At 45.1% G+C, this 19,749-nt stretch overlaps 1 protein-coding gene across 1 annotated transcript in view; it reads right to left on the bottom strand.

The window, feature by feature from the left end:
* LOC133376735 (unconventional myosin-X-like) overlaps nt 1-19,452 on the bottom strand; it is a 117,167-nt gene extending 97,715 nt beyond the window's left edge. The window contains exon 1 of the mRNA XM_061609438.1: nt 19,196-19,452. Coding sequence (XP_061465422.1) covers nt 19,196-19,294 — 99 coding nt within the window. The 5' untranslated portion in view covers nt 19,295-19,452. The remainder of the gene's footprint in view (nt 1-19,195) is intronic.
* Nucleotides 19,453-19,749: the final 297 nt, after the last annotated feature.

The raw sequence follows: 19,749 nt of genomic DNA, 5'->3' as shown, positions 1-19,749 counted from the left end.
TCCTTGATGCAACCATCTTCCTACAGGCAGCCTTGTATGGAACATACTCAGGCACACACTTGTGTGGAGAAACATATAATGTCAATGGGCAATGCCAGCAATGATTCTTGCGATCACAGTGACTGGGAAAAGCACTGTGACAATTATGGAAATTGCTGCCAGTTGCAACATGTCCCACCAGTTCACGACAATACACTTTCCCACACATAACACAGACCTCTGCTTGGCCAAGGACAACTGAGGATTAACCAGGTGTAGAAAAGAGAAGCTGTGCAAAGAGGTCCCAAGTGGACCAGCTGTCTCCTCCCCACAAAGACAGCTGGTCTCCACTAAATGCCCACCCCCCAGAATCTTCTTTTTTTAAAAAAAGCATATGTATTACTGTCTTCTTGAAAGGAGGAAACTGAGCAGAAATACTTCAGAAAGCATCTGGGAAACAAGACCAAAGTGGGGAAAAACAAACCAAATTGGGGGCTTTCCCTGACTAGGCCCCACTCGATATATACACTCAGAAATGTGGTTCCTAATTTGTTGCTAATCAAAATGGCAAACATCCCTCTCTGTTCTCAGGTCACATATGAGGGGCAGGGTTTTTGCTCTTTCTAGGGAGGTCAGACATAACTACAGCAGTAGCCATAAGTATTTATTGTAAGCCCAATGTGCAAAACCAGAACAAGCTATAAGAAAATAAATTCCAAACTCTGAAAGGTATTCCAGAAGTTTTAACAGTTTTGCAATAGTATGTTTACCACCCCACCAGAGAAAAAGTGACTCACGGGGGCAATTTGAAGCAGAGATGCAGCAACCAGAGATACCCCTGCCCCCCCTTTCTCCACTCCAAATCACCACTGAAATGCTTGGCATCAAAGAACTGTTACAGGGAGAGAATATGACCTACACATGAATCTCTTTACAAGATTTTTCCCCCAAGTCTAGCAAGGAGATTGAATATGCAACATGATGAATATCAACACTACAGTCATGGCCTCACTCTGAGCCACTTCTAAAGAGATCCCAGCATGAGGAAAGAAGAGCCAGCCTAGTTTAAGGGAAACCTACAGAGGAAGGGTTGATTGAAAAAACTGCTGCAGTTATCAGCAGAGGGGCAGACTCGGTGAGGGGCCTGGCCGAGAGCCAGGATGCTACTTCGTAAGCTACCGCAGCCTGCTTGCTTTATGCCTCTCCAGGGTGATTTAACTCATGTTTGTTCTTGGTCACAGATGAGCTGTGTGACAAGATGTGCCACAGGCACCTCTCCTGAAGCCACCTCAAGGTCTTGCAAAATTCTAGAGTTTCATGGGATCCTGACTCAGAGGTAAAAATGTGTCAGCTTAATCTCTACAACAGATAACGCACTGAATTTTCCATCAGAAGAATGGTCTTCATAGGGGAAGGTTCATAGAGAAAGGTTACCTGAAAAGGTTCAGAAAGGGCAACCAAAATGATCAGCGGGATGTAGCAACTCCCCTATGAGGAAAGGTTGCAGCATTTGGGCTTTTCAGTTTAGAGAAAAGGCAAGTCAGAGATGGTATGACAGAAGTGTATAAAATTATGCACAGCATGGAGAAAGGGAGAAAAACCTTTATCTATCCACTTTCTCATAACTCATGGCCATCCAATGAAGCTGAATGTTGGAAGATTCAGGACAGACAAAAGAACGTGCTTCTTCACATAGCGCATAGTTCATCTTGTTGGAATTCGTTCCCACAAGAAGTAGTGATGGTCACCAACTTGAATGGCTTTGAAAGAGGATTAGACAAATTCATGGAGGACGGATAAGGCTATCAGTGGCTATGAGCCATGATGGCTATGCTCTGCCTCCATAGGCTGAGGCAGTATGCTTCCAAATGCTAGTTGCTGGAAACCACAGAAAGTGAGAGTGCTTTTTGCACTCAGGTCCTGCTTGTGGGCTTCCCATGGGCATCTGGTTGTCCACTGTGGGAACAGGATGCTGGACTAGATGGGCCACTGGCCTGATCCAGCAGGCTCTTCTTATGTTCTTGTTTTGGGTTCTGGCTTGTGACTTTAGAGGTTTTTGGGAAGGCTGCTCTCTATGTCTTTTTTTTTTTGGCATCATGTTTTAATGGTGAGTTTTGTATTATTTGCTAAGACATGTTAAGTCGTGATAACAAGTTGACAAATCAGGATACAGTTACTCAGACATAAAGAGCTGCCTTGCATCAGTATCAGCTACTCAGGCTGGTAGAGGCTCTCCAGGGCTCAGATAGCACCCATCATCTGCTGCTTAATTCTTTTAATCAGAAACATCAGGGATTAAATCTGGGATGTTCTGCATGCAAAGCATATGCTCTACCAGTGATGTATGGTCCCTCACTCTTCCTCCATGGTAGAAGATGTATAATACAAGATTCATCTGGGAGTAGATTATTTATTTATTTATTATTTGATTTAGATCCCGCCCTTCCTCCCAGCAGGAGCCCAGGGCAGCAAACAGAAATGCCAAAAACACCCCAAAACATCATAAAAAGACCTTAAAATACATTAAAACAAAACAATGTTAAAAACATTTTTTTAAAAGCTTAAAAAAAATCTTATATTTGAAGAGGAGATAGATCCTACCGCCTTAAGAAGCACAAATTTGATAGTCTGAGTATAACGGTGTATCTTTTGGGGGAGAGATATTTTTATACCTTCTGGTTGGGTTGTGCCCACAAAGAGCTAAGAATCAGGATCCTGCCCTGTGGTTCAATGGCCATGTTCCAAGCCTTTTATCAAGACAGGTAGCCTACACTCCTGGCCTCAGCATTCGGGGAGGCCCACAGCCTCCAGATAAGGCTCGAATCAGGTTTCAACAAATGCATCTTCTGATTGATCCAAAGAATCATGAATAAGTGATGGATACATATAAACAGAAATTAGCTAATGGAAGCAGGAGCAAGAGCACTGCCAGAGGGAACAGCATCCACTAGACCCACAAGACAAAAGAGGTTATCTGATCAGTCCCTGAGGAAGGTGTGGAGAGGAGGGAATCAATAATGGCTTTCACAAAGGGAGGCCACGCTAAGTGGAACCTGGGTGGAGACTTTCATTGATACTTCACAAACAGCAATGTGCTTTCCTTCTTCCATAGCCTGATCATCCACACCCACCACTAGCAACTTGTCTTCTCCACTAGAACAGCCAACAACTACAATTTACAAGTAATACCATTTCCAAACCGCAACACACATCTGTTCCTTCTTACGATGGAGACCTGCTATCTCACTCAACACCAAGAATGCTCCCTAAGATCCCAGCTAGGAACTGACTCAGGAGCACCATTCAAAGCAATAATAGTGACAAAAGAGAGCATGGACCATGGTCAGGAGATGACCAGAGAAAGCAGCTTGGTGAGTGGATCAGGATGATGACCTTCTGCAAAATGGAAAGTGAAAGGAGGGATATAAGGGAAGAGGCAGTGGCAGGAGATGGGAAGCTTTAGAAGTAAGGGCTAGCGAGATGGGAAGCTTTAGAAGTAAGGGCTAGCTAGATGTTTAAAGTTAGGGTCATTATAAGCTCAAAGGGAGTAATGTAAAGACGTAGGAGACTTCTTAAGTTATCAATTTTTCAATAACAGGATGCCCTTGGAAACACAAATTTAGAACCCTGCAGGAGGAAAAGTGGTAATGAATGTACAGTTTTTATCCATTGGTGGGTTTTATGAATATTGCATTTTATAAGCACTGCAATATTTTATTGGGGGGGAATGGCTTGTACAGCTCTCTACAGCAACTTTTTCTTTCTCGGGGGGGGATGCAATAGTCAGAACTGTCTCATTGTCCATTACAACACTCATTTTTGTGTGTGGATACATCTGCCTGTTATTAGACCAGAATTTTATTAATAAGATTTATGCTGAAACCAGTTTGGTATTCCACTGGTACAGCAAGAATGGGTCACACTAAGAACCCTTGAAATCATGATGATGAAGATAGCAGTAGTAAATCTCTGTATACAAGTTCATGACTTTCCTCAGATTCACCTTTATTTTCAGTTTCTGTAGCTACATTTCTTTAAATGTTAGCTCTGTCTGTCCTTTTACATTTTTACAGAGTATCTTCACGAGTTGAGGTACTCTTATTTTAGCATTTTCTGGGTAGACTTTATCTATTTACATGTTTGCAGCTGAATCTACTGTTCTGCTCACATTATATACAACCTATCATAATTATACACGTGATACTACCATGCAGCTAGGTTTATGTGACAGTCAGTATGCTAAGCACAAATTATCCTGCTCATCTCTCTGCCAGTGCCAAATGTATGGCCATTTTTGCATGGCAGAAGGCTGGGGTGCGAGGTGGGACTGTAGTTTTTCCCAGTTTGCCAATCGCGTGATCACATACTTGCTTCAGAATAAAATAAAAGTCAAGAATGAGACAACATACCTGCCTCAAGTGAGCGATATGAAACAGGGAGGCTGCCCTGTCAGCAAGTAATAAGGAAATAACAAGGGAGATGATAAAGTTGGGCTGAGGCATCAATGGCTGCAGGTCGGGGCGAACCAGCTGACACCATCCTTCCTTTCTTGGAGGTCTCCCCTGCAGCATGGAGACCCACCCACTCCCCTCAGCTGTGCTTAGCTTGCAAATCCAGGCAAGGTCACAGGCAGAGAGATCTAGCTGGAGACTTGCTACCCCAGGGAACAGGAATCAAGCAATGCCTTTAGATTAATTTTGAGCACCCTGCTCTGCTGATTTAAAAGTATCCTCAGCTGCAGCAGCAGCTGCTGCCATCCACTCTTCCCATAAAGAGCAACATGGGGAAACTGCTGAGTGTTCCCATTCCTGAGATCCTAAAGTGCAGAGGGAGAACCTGTATGTCCCACTTCTGCCCAAATCGACCAGTGTTTGCACCTTGTTGAGTCCCAATGCATGTTCTTTGTGCGTCAAGGCAATGAGGTGTGCTGGAGCAAAGAACTGGGGAGTTTTTGCTTGAAAGGGAAGAGTGAGCATTCAGGTTTCCTTCCAACATTAAATTCTACTCTGCCTCCACACAAACTCCGCAATTGTATGCTCTTGCTGTCTCTCAACACACACACACCAACATCTATGCAGTCACCTCATGGCAATTACTTGCAAATGCCCTGATCGCTGTTATCTAGAGTGACAGCATGTCGCATGGGGTCACTATCAACAAAATCAAAGTAAAATCATTGTCATCTTCTTATATATACACAAATTCTCTGATGAGCAGATTGCAGGAGAGGTAACCTGTTTGGAGATGAGTTCTCTAGACTGATGGCTGCCCTTGAACTCTTCCTTTTCACAATCCAGCAGAGGTGAGAATTCAGCTTAATGTACACAAAGGTCTGGTAAGACAGGCTAAAATTGCTTCCAAGATCCAAATTCCCTTGATAACCATGACAGTAGAAACTACACACAGCAGTGTGGTATTTGACACCAAGACCAGTGCTTGATGCCACTTTCGTACAGGCCTGTGGCAGGTAAACCATAAGCAGAATTTTAATTTTTATCCTGTGCTACGCCAAGCAGTTTCTCCTTCTGGTTTTCACTGGTGGAACATTTACAGATCTCCAATAACCAGAAAAAGGTATTTGCTTTCACCTATGTAGACTACTGCTAGAGTGGTTTAACAGTCAGCCCCTCTTTCCTGAGAACGCTGAGAATTGTAGCCCTGTGAGGGGAACAGCAGTCTCCTAACATCTCTCAGCAGCCTTCACAAACTATACTTCCCAGGATTCCCAGGAATAATAGTGGAATAAATGTATGGTATAAATGCAGTTCTAGACGGCAGCTCACTCCTTGCCCAACAGATGCCCTTCCAGCTACTGCGTGTTGATAGTGTCTTTGGCTGCTGAGCTGCGCCAATATAGAACCAGATATGTTTTAAAGCTGGTTTACATGTGAATGTGTATTGCTTATCTCCACATCAACTGATGACCTACATTTGTGAATGAGTCATTACAGGCATCAAATAATACAGACAGAATGTGAATGTTTATCAGGCATCACCTGATGCCCAAGTCAGTTCATGCAAATAGCACTGTCCACATGACCAATCAGAATAGAATGAAGAGAGTGAATGGGATCATGGTGGCAAGCCCCTCTCCATCTTACACACATTTGATTGGTTGCTTTGTACGGTCCCTCATCATGCACATAAAGCCTACATGTGTACAGTTTGTACACACATAGGATATACCCATGCAACCAACTGAACAGGTGGGGGATTTGCTGCAGTGATCCAAATGCCCCAGTGCACAAGCTCAGACTGGTCACTTGGACAGTACTACAAGCATTACATAATTAAGAGGCTAGAAGTGCATGCATATTTGAATGGGCATTATTATACAGACGTCCATAAAATTTGTATTCTATGACCCAAACTGTTTCCATTTTGACTATATGCCTCATTTTGCCTGCTAACACTGAAGTGTCAATCTTCAGAATATGAGGAGTCATTTAAAATTGTATCTTTGATCAGCATCTGTTCAATACAGCATCCCTTGATACAGACACTCCAGGATGAAGGCTGCGGATACAGTGATCCCAGCTATTCCTTCCAGGCCTGCTAGATTGAGGTTCAAATTTCCATAGCCAATTAAATATGAATCTAATGTGACATACGAACAAGCACATTGAGATTGGCTCTGAATCACATTGGGCTGTAACATCATCTACAAAGATTCCGGGGGGGGGGGGAATCATAAAAGGGTTATACCCTGACTCTCAAGGATGTAGCCAGAGTGATTCTATTCCTGATTACTACAGCTGCTTAGAAATTCACCATGCAGACAGAAAGGCCTGCATGAAGTGAAGGAACTACTGCTGGTGTTAAAACATAGTATCCTGTTTTCTGTACCTATATATCCTCAACCTGGTGTCCTCCAGATGTTTTGGACTACAGCTCCCATTATCCCTGATCATTGGCCATACTGCATGAGGCTGATGGGAGCTGTACTCCAAAACATCTGGAGGATACCAGGTTGAAGGTCAATTTACTAAGCATGCTGTTTAAGCTTTCCTTTTTTTATGTACCATACTTTATGTGCTTTTCCATTTTCCCCAAATAAGCCTTGTTTAAGAATACTCATTGTTTTGCCAGGAGTTATTCAAGAAGCTCTGCCCTCCTGCAAAATTGTCTGCTTCTCTATTAAGCATAGGTGTTTAGACACTGTGCCACTTCCAGATACTCCTTGCTTATAAATTAGGTAATATTACCTACATGAAGTTCAGTATGTGCTAAAGACAACAATTGTTAGCTTAGCTTAAGTGACAAGATGAAACCTGGGTAGCCTGTGTGGCACAGTTCTGCTCTCCTTCCTACCCACCCAGAACCTGTCACTTTACAATTGCCCAGTGTCTCTTGTCCTCCATTCTGTCCAGGTGGGGAGGTCAGGGTTGCTCCCACCAAATTTCACTACACACTCTGAAGAAAGGCTGCTGTCTAAAACTCTGACAACTCTGTCATTGCCACCTTCCTTGTTTCATCCTCTAGCCCAGCGATTCCCAACGTGGGCGATAGTGCCCCCCTGGGGGGGTGTTACAGCCTTTCAAGGGGGCATTGGCGTGACTACAAACTTTAGGGGGGCGTTTGGGTTCATTAGGGGGGCGTTGACATTTGGCGGTCTGATGCGACAGTTGAAGCATTTCATTTTAATTTTATTTAATATACAAATCATTAATTTTTAAACTGTTTTGTCCCCAGTTAGAATGTATTTAATAGTCTCAATTCCATGGAAATAACATGGAAATAGTGTGTGCTCTTTAGTAAAGAAATTCTGAATAGCGGCCAGTGTCATATCAAGGAATGGGGATATTAGCCACGCTCCGGCACTAGGTAATGTTCCGATGCTGTCTTGAGGGATGTTGGAACCAGTCACGAGAGAGTGTTTGATAAGCTGGGTCTATTGGTGGAGGGCGCATTCTTCCAACGGATGAGTGCCATGTGCAAACGGGTGATGCAGACAGTCAGTTATTCGCTGGTTTTCTTCAGGAATGGGACACACTCACTACCTGTTGTTTCTGTGATGTTTAAATGAACTTGTTTAACGAAACAATGCCGGTAAACTGAATGAGTTTGTTGTTAAGTAACACAGTGTATTCTATTGGTTCATACTGTGTGGACTTAATTAGTTTTTGCTTATGTTTTTAGGATTTGTGAAATAAGAAACAACTCCTATATCTGCAATTTGTTTCTTGCGTGTAACTATGTATGTATATTAATAAATCATACTAAGAATTCAATGTGTAATCTAAGTGCAATAAAAAGGCATGACAAAAACAATCAGTAATAATCATTGAAAATACCTTTTCTGCATTACTCATATTTTAAGGGAAGAATAGGAAGCATTGGCATATACTTAATCTGAGGGGGGCGTTGGGCACAAAAAGATTTTGCAAAGGGGCATTGGGTCAAAAAAGGCTGGGTAACGCTGCTCTAGCCCCTGGCCATTTTCCTGGCTATGTGGCACTTATTCTATTAACTGGAGAAAGCCACCTGTCAATAAGAGCCCACCTGGGTCAAGGGCCCTTTAATAGGGGACTGCTGTCAACCTTCTTTGCCTCTCTTGCTCCCCCACCACAACTTGCATCTGATGACCATGAGCATGTTTTGTTAGGTTAGTTTGGCCTAGTATTAGATCACTATTCTGGAATAGGGTTTCATTTCCATTGTGACCTGCATACTTGCTGCTCCTTCATATTTCCACAGTATTTTATATACTCCTTTTGAAAAGATTTCTGAATTGGATTTCTGTGTTGTACTGGTTTCTAGACACACTTGAGACCTGGTTGTGCCCTCCACATTGCCCAGACTGTTTGGGCTATGCTACTAGTTGTTACAGTGCCTGGAAAACCCAGAAGGAAGGTGGCCTGAAATGCAGTGGGAATCATGTGTCTCTCGCCCTAGGTAACACATACATGGGTGGGGGCTAACAGAGAAAGAGAAATAAGATGGAACACCCACTGCTACCAGACTACCCTATAGGGTTGGCGCTATAGCGGATGATGCCACCCGTCACATCCTTCTCCTAGAACTGTGCATATCAAGTCACCTTAAGACACTGCCTGAGTGGGGATGTTTCAGCTGGTTTGTGACAGAAACCAGGCATTCATGCCTTTTGATCAGCCACTGAAGGCATCACCAACATCAGGGTTTGCACTAACCAGCCCACTTGGCCACATCTCAAGCATGAGGCATTTTTTTAAAGAGAGAGAGATTTCCGAACACTTGAAACATTTAACAACTATTTTTCAGCTTGAAAGCCAATGGAAGTATTAAGACTACACAGCTTCCTAGCTTTGCATTTTTTAAAGCATCTCTTTATGACTGGCTTTGGTCTTTCCTTTAGTAACACAAAAGCAAAAGAATGTCAGCACTTTAATCAATAGTCTACTCAAAGTTCCCCCTCCCTTTTTTAAAATAATGTTTGTCAGATTTGGGTCAAATCCCACTGCAGATGTTACAGAATTATTTTTGTCCACTTCAGATATCTAGGTCTTTTATTCCAATTTTGTTCAGCTTAAGCTTCCCACACACACACTTGCTAAAAGGAATTGTATCTGAATCTTTCTGAGCCATACAAATAGCTAATGGACTACACAAGCATGACATAAATATAGGAAAACAGGAATGTGTTTGACTGAAAGTACATTGGTTAAAGTGCAACCATATTTCTAGATCCAAAAAGACATTTATTTATATGGAAAACAACCAAGGTCTCATAATTCAGCTCACTGGACTTTTATCATTTAAATTTGCATTGTGTTTCTATAGTACTGCCTTTGGGTTCTGCTGAGAGATTGAGGTGTTCCTTTGCTACACTGACATGTCAAGGAGCTTTGCATGAATCCACCATGTTTGGTTAAAAATTGTGGATGTGCCTTAAATCATATCGAGGACCCCCTTTCATCCTCTTTCTTCGGCAATGCACCAGTCAACCACTATAGTATGCACTTTTCTCCATCTATTACAATGACAGGAGAGCATTTTGACTTTGATCTTATGGGGCATTCATCGTTCCAAGAGTTCACTCTCTCTGTTGTGCCATCCTAGTAAGATAGGGCGAAGATGCATCTGTGTGCAGCATTTGAGCCACGCACCATCACAATCGCGTTTGCTCTGGGCACAACAAAATACGATTTAGGTGAATGTTTTGGCTGTTATTTTTTATAGCAAGCCATTAGAATGCTAAGCATTAACAGTGTGCTTTTCTGCAGGTACATGTGGGCTCAGTGAAGCTGCTGTTAGGCAGCCATGCATTTCTGAGCTTCTGTGTGAGCACATTACATGGAGCTGTGCCAAAGTGCCTTCCTGAAGGCAAGGTGCATTTGCAAACTGTATCCCTCTCCAATCTCTGCACATAGATCAGACCAGTCACATTTTCAAAAGGGGTGGAGGCACAACAGTTCTTGTTAGATCCACGCCAGCTGTTTTTTTAAACGCCACTCTATCCTCCAGGGTTCCATCTGCTCTATCCTCAAGACTGATGATTTTACGATTGGTTCTAACAAAACGCTGGAACCAAAGTCAAGCTAACAGGTTCATGATTTGTTGGCTTCTCCTTTCTGCCTCGCCTAAGAATAGAAGCGAGGTTCATTCCCCCGCTTGTCCCCAGGGAACAAGAATGCTAGAAGAGGACAGGAATGAAATTCAAGAATGACCTTGACAAAATTCAAACACTGGGACTCTCTAAACGGTAAAACAGAAATCAAAAGCAAATGAACACAATATACGTTGGAAAGGAACCTGCCCACCCCTGTCCCAAAGATGGAAATAATCCAGATGTGTATGTGAGGTGAAGGTAGGCAGTAAGAACTGACAAAATTCTAGCACTACAAGGGACCTAGACCCCTGGATGGCTACAAACTTTTGAGGTCCATTCACACTTCAAAATACAGACAAGGGGCTCCTTAACCCTCTCCTTGCCAATGTGAGCAACAACAGTGGCTCTGGCAAAATTCTCAGGCTTCCCATAGGTATCTGGTTGGCTACTGTGAGAATAGGATGCTGGACTAGATGGACCACTGGTCTGATCTAGCAGGGCTCTTCTTATGTTGTCTCCCACTGATAACACTTCAGAATCTTACTCCAAGACACAGGCCAAGGGCTCTTTATACCCCTCTTCATTGTGAACAGCAACAGAGACTCCATTAGAATCTCCCCCTTATGCAACTCAGCATCTCAGTTCTGTTTCTTGAACTCTGGCAAAGCCTCTGATGTTCCTCACACTGGTAGGGGAGAGAATTGAAGAAGGGTCTGAACAAGGCTTAAGCTGGGTTGCCTTGGAGAGAGTGACTCAGGAAGTGCATAATAATGAGAGGGGAGGGCATCTTGAGGATCAGGGGCTCTGTATAGTGGGATGCCACTCGAGGTCAGTGTGAGCTCCTGTGCTGCCAGTGGGCTCATCCTAACCTAAACTGTGCTCCACCATAACTGCTAATTGTGTGTCAATAATGTGATGCTGTTGGATTCACAGTGTATAACTTGAAGTACTACCCCACCTTGCAATTAACCCAAGTGAGTATACAGCATTTGGTTTTGGGTCACTGGCCAACAGACAGAGGTGGGCACAGAAAGCAATGCAGTGGAAGAATAAGTGACATTTTTTAAAAAAGCATTCCTGAACATCTACCCTGAGTTCTTGAAGTGATATTTCTTATATGAATGGAAATATAATGACACATTGAAGTCCTTAAAAAAAGAAAAGAAAAAAGTGGGAGGTCAGAAATTCTTAGGGGCTGATTCACTTGTGTGTGCATCACTTCATGTCTCACCAGCCAAACACTCAACACTCATCGACTTGCCACTGAATTTGTGTATGAGCTGGTGTCTGGCAATATGAAAGATCTCTCTTATGATCCATAATGAGCATTTTACACAGGGAAATTTTGATGTTGCACACAGTAATGAACATACACATGTGGCCCATCTAGCCCAGTATCATGTTCTCACAGTGGCCAACCAGATGCCTGTGGGAAGCTCACAAGGAGGACCTGAGCACAACAGCACCCAACCTTAGGCTGTAACTTAGTACACCAACTTCTGAAGGCAAGTGTGATTACTCAGCTGATCACACTGTATGCCTCCCTCTCAACCTTAATATCCTTTAAGTGACCATAATGGTCACTCTTCGATCACCATTCTTAAGGCTTTTATTTCTGGCCCATTTGATCTCCCCTACTGTATATCTTGAAAGGTGTGAGTCTTGAACATAAGAATTCAGATCAAGTGTAATGCAGTGGCTAATGCTGACTGGGATCAGGGAGATCCTTAGCCATACAACTCACTTGGTGACCTTGGGCCTATCACTCTCTCTTAGCCTACACTACCTTGCAGGGTTGTTGTCAGAATAAAATGGGAGGGGAAAACTTAATGTTCTTTGGAAGCAAGGATAGAGCTGTACTAAGCAAATGAGTAAGAATTGTCTTGTGGAATCAAACTAAGATATGGTTCAGCAATCTCACACCAACAATGGCCAGCCAAAGACATACAGGGCCACACTCTCCTCATGATTTCATAGTCCACAGCAGGGACAGTCAACATGGTGCCCTCAAAATGTTGCTGGACTATTACTCCCATCATTCTTGACCATTGATCATGCTGGCTGTGACTGATGGGAGTCGTAGTTCAAAACATCTGGAGGGCATCACATTTGGTTTACAGTAATACACACATGATAATCACTCTATCTCTCACCAAGGATTTTTGATCAAGCTATATTCCCTTCTATGATGGCAAGTTACTTGTTCAGAAGCCAAAAGAGCCAACAATGGGGTTTTAGACACAGACTACCCCAATCCCTGAGGCTCCACCATCTTCTCAACCAAACTAAAGGCACTGGGAAGATGGTGAGCATGAGGAAGAAGCAACCATTTGGCTCCTCAGCATTTTCACACAGAGAAGAGGGAGATAGCTAAGCATGGCACAAAGCTTTGGAATGTGTAGAGGAAGCAAAGAGCAAGCAGCATAGGCATTCACAGCTGACAGAAGGCCTGGTGCCAGAAGATGGCAGGCAGTCTTCCAATTGGCCCAAATGATTTGACACTCTTCTCATCAATGCTTCTCCTAAGAACAAAAGCCCTCATGCACAACCCACTTGCCTTAACATCAAAGCATCAGATCTCACTTGCTCCAATTCCTTAGGGCAATCAGGCAATGCAGCACAATGCAGAGCAGGCAGATACTCTGAACATCAGAGAGAATCTAACCAAACCATGTTCAGGTTTTATTCGGTTCAGGTTTGAATGAACTTCAGAGTTTTAAGACATGAAAACATGATGGTACTTTGTAGGGCAGCCACCAACCAAAGAACTACCAAAAGGAGAGGAAGAAACTGTCAGTCTGCAGCAGCTGCTCAGCACAGGCGAACTCTGGATCAACCACCCAATACCAGAATGGGATGACAACAGAGAAGCAGCTCCCCAGACCTTGACCCATGCCTCCCCGTTCATCCCCAAGAGCTACAGCACAAAAAGGGAGAGAAAGAGAGAATCACGACCTCTGTGTTACCCACTTCCTGCCCACAGCCATGCAGGCAAAACATTATCATAGTCACAATTCCCTCTGGACCCTCCCACGTACCCTCCCCCCCCCTCTCTCTCTCTCTCTCACACACACACACACACACACACACACACACACACACGTGAATCCAGCTGTGCAGGAGCTTCCACAGCAAATGCAAGCCACATTCTTCCTTGCATAGAACTGCAGTTCTCTTCCCCCCCCCCCCACTGCTCCTGGCTACATGTCCAAGAAGGAAGTAGGCCAGGGTGACTAAATCTCATTCTAGCCCACTTTGGACGATTTGGCTTCTCAGAGATCAGAGGAGGGGGAAAAAAACTAGGCAGTCTTCCAACATTTGCTCTGGTTTTCAACCCTGAAAGGGGAAGTGCCTGCGCCTGCTGGCAGACATCCCCGGAGCAGGCCACTCTGCCCACCGTACATGCAGAGGCACTAAAATGGTGGCACAATGGGCTCTGTGCCACTCAGGACTTCCACAACACCACTGGGAATGCCGTCAAGCCAATTCTGAGTGGTGTTGCTGTTTGTGCATTTTTTTTAAATCCTCAAATAAAAGCAGACCCATGCCTACATGTCCTACTAGCTCATGTCCTCCTGTTTCTGCCCCAGACAGCTTCCTCCCCTCATCTCCCATCCATTTCATGGCTGTTCTCAGACTTTCCACAAGAAGCTATTTGGGCAAAGCTTGACAGATTTTGAGCAACCACTCAGAACTCTTGGACCTTCAATATACCACAAGCCAGAAACAGAAGAACAAATCCTCACAAGGCCAACATCAAATTGGCTTTTCCCTCAGGGATCCAAGGCAGCACACACTATACATACTCTACCCCTCCCTCTCCCCAAATGAAGCATTCCCTTTGGAATTTGCATTCATCTCTAATATTCTCCCATAGGAGCCTTCTAGCTCTTACAGCTGAGTTCCTGTCCTATTTATTTATTTATTTTATTTGTTAAATTTCTATACCGCGCGACTAGCATAGCTCTCTGGGTGGTGTACAACAGAAAAAATATAAATATATACAATAAAATCCTATAATTCAGTGCGAGGAACACGTAAGTAAAAATCCACAGATCTAAAATCAATTAAAACATACTTAAAAAAAAACTAAAATGCCTGAGAAAAGAGGAAGGTTTTAACTTGGCGCCGAAAAGATAACAACATCGGCGCCAAGCACACCTCATCAGGAAGACTAAAAATGTTCTGCATTTTTGGAGGTTAGGTAGGTGGATACATGGTACAGCGCCTTTTCAACCATTGCACACAACATGGTTTGGAATTTCCTTCCAGGTTGGGGGGGCGGGGAGGAATGGCCACCTCCTTCCTGGCCTTCCAGCACTGTATCAAAAGCAGGGGTGTAGTCATCCGGGGTCATAGACCCAGGACTTTTTTGGGAGCAGGGTCCCAGCCAGGTCCCTATGTGTGAGCCAATCAGCATGAAAAGGGAGCATGTTAGCTACTGAAAAAAGTCCTTGTCCTTTCATGCTGATTGTAGCCAATCAGAGTGAAAGGAGATGAGTGAGCCACTGAGAAGACCCTTCTCAGTAGCTAACACACAGCCTCCCCTTTCATTGGGTTCTAGGGACATCTTTTTTAGTGGAGTGTGGACTCACGAGATGACAGGGAGATGATGGAAAGTGGAAAAGGGGGCATGGCTGTGAGGGGATGTGATGTGACTATCATGAAGGGACCCTGCACTTCTGAATCAGTCACTACACTACTGATTAAAAGCAAACTCTTCTGCTTTAGAGCACTTCTGAAAAGGTTAGTTGTTCTTTTGTCTACTGTGCCTTGTTTCTGCTGATCTTATTTCTTTTATTGTTTTTCTTAAAATGTGTATGATTGTTTTTAGGTTTGATTTTGCTCGCAGCTTTGGATCAACCATCAAACCAGAAATGGATGACAAAAGAGGGGCAGCTTCACAGAGCTTGACCCAGACCTCCCTCTTCATCCCAAAGAGCCACAGCGCAAAAAGGCAGACAGAGAATCACATCCTCTGTGTTACCCACTTCCTGCCCACAGACTTGCAGAGAAAGTTGTTTAACAGAAAAGTTGGATATGGTTTAAAAACAAAGAAACAAACCTGGTTAATTTGTACTAGGACTCAGACCCTGGAGCTGTTTCAGTAACAGGCCTTATTCTTGGAAAACATAAAAATAAATACATAAATAAATCATGGAAAGTGCCTCTAACCATGTCTAAAGTGCCCTTCACTATCCAAAAAGTAATCGCAGTGTGTTGCACACACTTCGACATTCCAGTTAAGGGCACTTATTATGTTCCTTGTAATGGGAGGGGGAGAGACAGAGCAAAACCGATGTAGAGCCTATGCTACATTCTCCAGAATTCCAGGGACCAGTGCAGCGGATCAGAGGACAGGAGCAATCTGGAGTCACAAAGGCCTCCTTTTCAAATGTGCATCAGTCTGTAAGATCTGGAGCAGATGCTCCTGAAAAACTGCCCTTGATTTCTGCCCCACTTTCACCCTTTACCATCAGGCCTGTAGCCCAGTAGCAGAGCACCTGCTTTCCATGCGGAAGGTCCCAGGTCCAATCCCTGCTTGTGTCCAGGTACAGCTGGGAACATCCTCCATTTGACATCCTGTCAGTCAGCACAGAAATCACTGTGCTAGATGGACCAGCGGGTGTGACTCAGTATAAGGCAGCTTCCTGTATTCTAAGCTGTTCCACACACTTCCTTTTAAGCCATCCGCCTACCCTCAAGTGGGAGCAGACCCGCTAGAGGAGCCACAAGGATGCTGGAGAACTACTGAGAAAAATCCTGGTTCCTGCAGCATCTCCCCAAAAGAGCCAGGCTCCTCCTGGGCAGAAAGAAAGAAAGAGAGTGTGTGTAGGTCAAATGGTGCTAACCACTGTCAAGGTTGTAAAAAGCAGGGCTGGTACTTTGTTCTGAGGCTGGGAACCTCGCGCCACTTCCGTCTGTACTTCAAGCCCTTTCTATACTGGCGGCGGGGGGGTGGGGGTGGCAGGCAGAAGGTTGAGAGGGCAAGATGCTCCTTTGTGAGCTCATGGGGCTCCCTACCATTACAGCCAGGCACCAGACACTCTGCATTAGGGTAATCAGTTGAAAGGGGCAGCAAGCCCAGCCACATTCTGTACAAGGAAAATTGGGGGAGGGAACAGCAGACACAGCCTGCGGGGGGGGGGGAATCCATAAAAACATCTGTTCAGAAATAGAAAACAAAAGAAAGGGTGGGGGCAAGATGGAGCCCCTTAAACCCATTATCTGCTCCTGTTCCCTTAATGCATGGACAGCTCAGACACTGAGTTTAATGGCCCAGAAACTAACAGAGGGTGGGAAAGCCTCTAGCATCAGTCAAGGGGAAAGCCAAAGGCCAAAGTGGCCTAAAGACCCCGACAATCCCCCCCAGCCACCTGGGTTCGCACAGCTCAACTGTGCCCCCCTTACCCACTATGATCCTAAAAAGAAAAAGGACTACCATAACTAGACATTTACTGCTCCATCATCCAGCACTGCTTCAGGAGAGGGCAATGAGCCCGTCTGACCAGCAGACAGTGCAGCACCTGGCATCACACATCACATCAAGGCCACTATCAGCCCTTGGTTCACTTGAGAGCTTCTGGGCCTGAGAAAGGAAGTTCTTTTGCATGCACAATAAACCTTTCCTAAAGTAACGCAGCATCTGCCCATGCCCATACATCTTTAGCTTTCTAAACCGGAGGGAATGCAGGTTACAATTGTCAGGGCAAGCTAAGGCTTTGTTTGGGGACCTTCTCTTGAAGATGGGCCACAAAAGACCAGCTCCTCTAGCATGACGGAGACTTAGCAACTGCAACAGTAGCCTACAGCCCATGGACGTAAATGTCTTGGGTTACAGAGACCAAGCCCAAATACAGCATGACTTGTCCATACATGCAGGCAAAGCTAGAGGTGAGGCAAGTCCCCTCCCCCCGGCAAACAGTCCCCCCAGACACACACACACACTGCTGCTGGGTCTTTGGTGGTTATTTGAAGAAAATGCCCTTTGACATACAATTTATAACTGAATCATAAACTGGCAGTCAAAATAAGGCTGGAATCCTAAACATACCTACTTGAAAGTTAACTCAAAACTAATTCCATCATAGCCACTTACTTTGGAAAAAATATTGGGAAGATTAATGTGAAAAATACAGTTATTTCTCTTTCAAGAATCTAACAGGCAGTACAAAGTCCATCTGTCCCCAAAATATTTTGACTTTGCCCTCTCTGCACCCTCCTTTCCCCAATTTTTTCCTGGGGCTACCAGCACCCAGGATACAAAGATGTGGGAACGCGCATGCGCATACGCACACACACTCACACACTCACCAGCCCTCTTCTGCTGTACTGACGGGAATTCCTTGGGCACAGAGCCCAAATGTACTCATTGTGGAGAAGGATAAAGTGACCATCTTCTATAAACACACACAACAGCAGTTGAATGCCACTTTCAATCAAGGCAATACCCTTTCATCTCCTCTCCCCAGAGAGCCAGAGACATGGATGCTACACAAAGCATATATGGCAAAATCTACTAATGTAACACAGACACAGAATCCCTAACAGGCTCATATATTTCAGAGCGACTTTTGTATTTCATGGGTCTGTTGGGGAACTCTCATTCACACAATAAGACGCACACACACACACAAAAGCAAAGGAGTGAATCAGATGCCCTCCCCCAAATGTCCTAAATCAGCCCCCAAGAACCCAACAAGTCAAGATCCAAAGTCTCCCTTGACTTCACTGGACAGGCTTGCTCAGCAATCTGTCATCAAGAGACTGAACCTCCTGGCTTAAAGATGGAAATCTCTGGGGCAGGGGCAACCATAGCAACCAGTTGGTTTCATACCTTCACCTTCCAGAATTAAACTCCTGCTCCAAAGTTGACATTTCTTTTATTCAACCTTTTACACATTATATTAAGTGTTCTTAGACCTGAGCCTGGCAAGCTACAGCTGGCCCTTAGCTCTATCTAGCCTCCGCACAGTTCACTGCCAACAAGCCAGAGTCCTGGCTCTGTGTGCCATGGTCCGTGCAGAGATGAAGCACACAGCTCTTCCCAACCCATCAGTTTAAAATAACGATTCAAGGGCAAAAAAAAAAAAGTTGACAACCATAACCACGGTCTAGCAAAGAGATCATTTCTTGCTTCTTAAATGTACAAGATCACCACTGGACGACGTTTCCTCTACTTTCTGATAGAGTTTCTGCTACTGGTTACCCGGGAGCTTTACCCTTCCTCTTCTTCTCAAAGGCAAATCAATGCCTAGGGTTAAGTGTAATTGGGGCACGCTAGCAGAGGATAGTCGGGAAAACTAGGCGCATCTCCTGCACCTTTGATGGGCAGGATAGACCCCTCCTCTGATCCTTGGATCTGAAATGGGAGAAACTACCTCGGAATCGCTCTCCAGCCTCGATGCTCAACCAGAATTCCTTGGATCATAATGAGATCCCCTCGGCAGTTGCCTCGCTCAGCTGTTTGGTGGCAGCCAAGCTGAGTCCAGCTGGGACACCTAGAGACCCCTCCTATTTGGGTAACCAGCCAGCCAGCTCCTGCCTAGGTAGAAAGAGAGCCCAGGTGCCCTCCGGCCGCTCCCACGCCTTAAGGAAGGAGCAAAGAAAAGAGTCCCAGTGTCAACGGACCAGAAGGAAGGGGGCGGGCCAGTGCTGTCAAGATCGTCTCCGCGGCGCTCTCACCTCCTGCAGCTGAGGGTCCATCTGCTTCGAAGGCTCCTGCCCTAGCAGGAGAAGACGATGCCCGCCCGCCGATTCAAGAGGCGCTCGTGCTTCTCTCATAGGCGTCCGCCTGGCTCAGGCGGGAGCTGGCCACGAGAGACAGCTGCGGCAGTGCCCTCTCCCCAAAGCCTCAGCACCTAGCCGGCGCGCTCAGCAGCAAGATCCGCAGCACGAGCATCCCGCAGAAAGAGCCAGTCAAGTGGCCGACTCCAGCCTCGACTCCGCCCCGACGCCTGATTGGAGCCCGAGAGCGCCTTGGGTGGCGCCTTCTGCGCGCCAGCTCCAGCCTGTTGCGCCACCGTAGTCTTCGCTCGCCTGAAGGCGTGGAGGGATCAGGGAGGTCACTCAGAAGAAGGACTTGAGCCTGGAGGTCACGCCACCTTACAGGAAAGCTTTGCCTCCTAATCTCAGGAGGGATGGGGACCTCTTGTGAGGAGCGGAAAGCACTCTGCACATGCTCAGAGAAGCTCTGGTTTTATGGTTAGCACTGCACCTATTCCTAAGGTTGAGACAAG

Source organism: Rhineura floridana, chromosome 2, assembly GCF_030035675.1.
Source record: "Rhineura floridana isolate rRhiFlo1 chromosome 2, rRhiFlo1.hap2, whole genome shotgun sequence".
Classification (NCBI taxonomy): Eukaryota; Metazoa; Chordata; class Lepidosauria; order Squamata; family Rhineuridae; genus Rhineura; species Rhineura floridana.
This window is presented reverse-complemented; position numbering and strand designations above follow the sequence as displayed.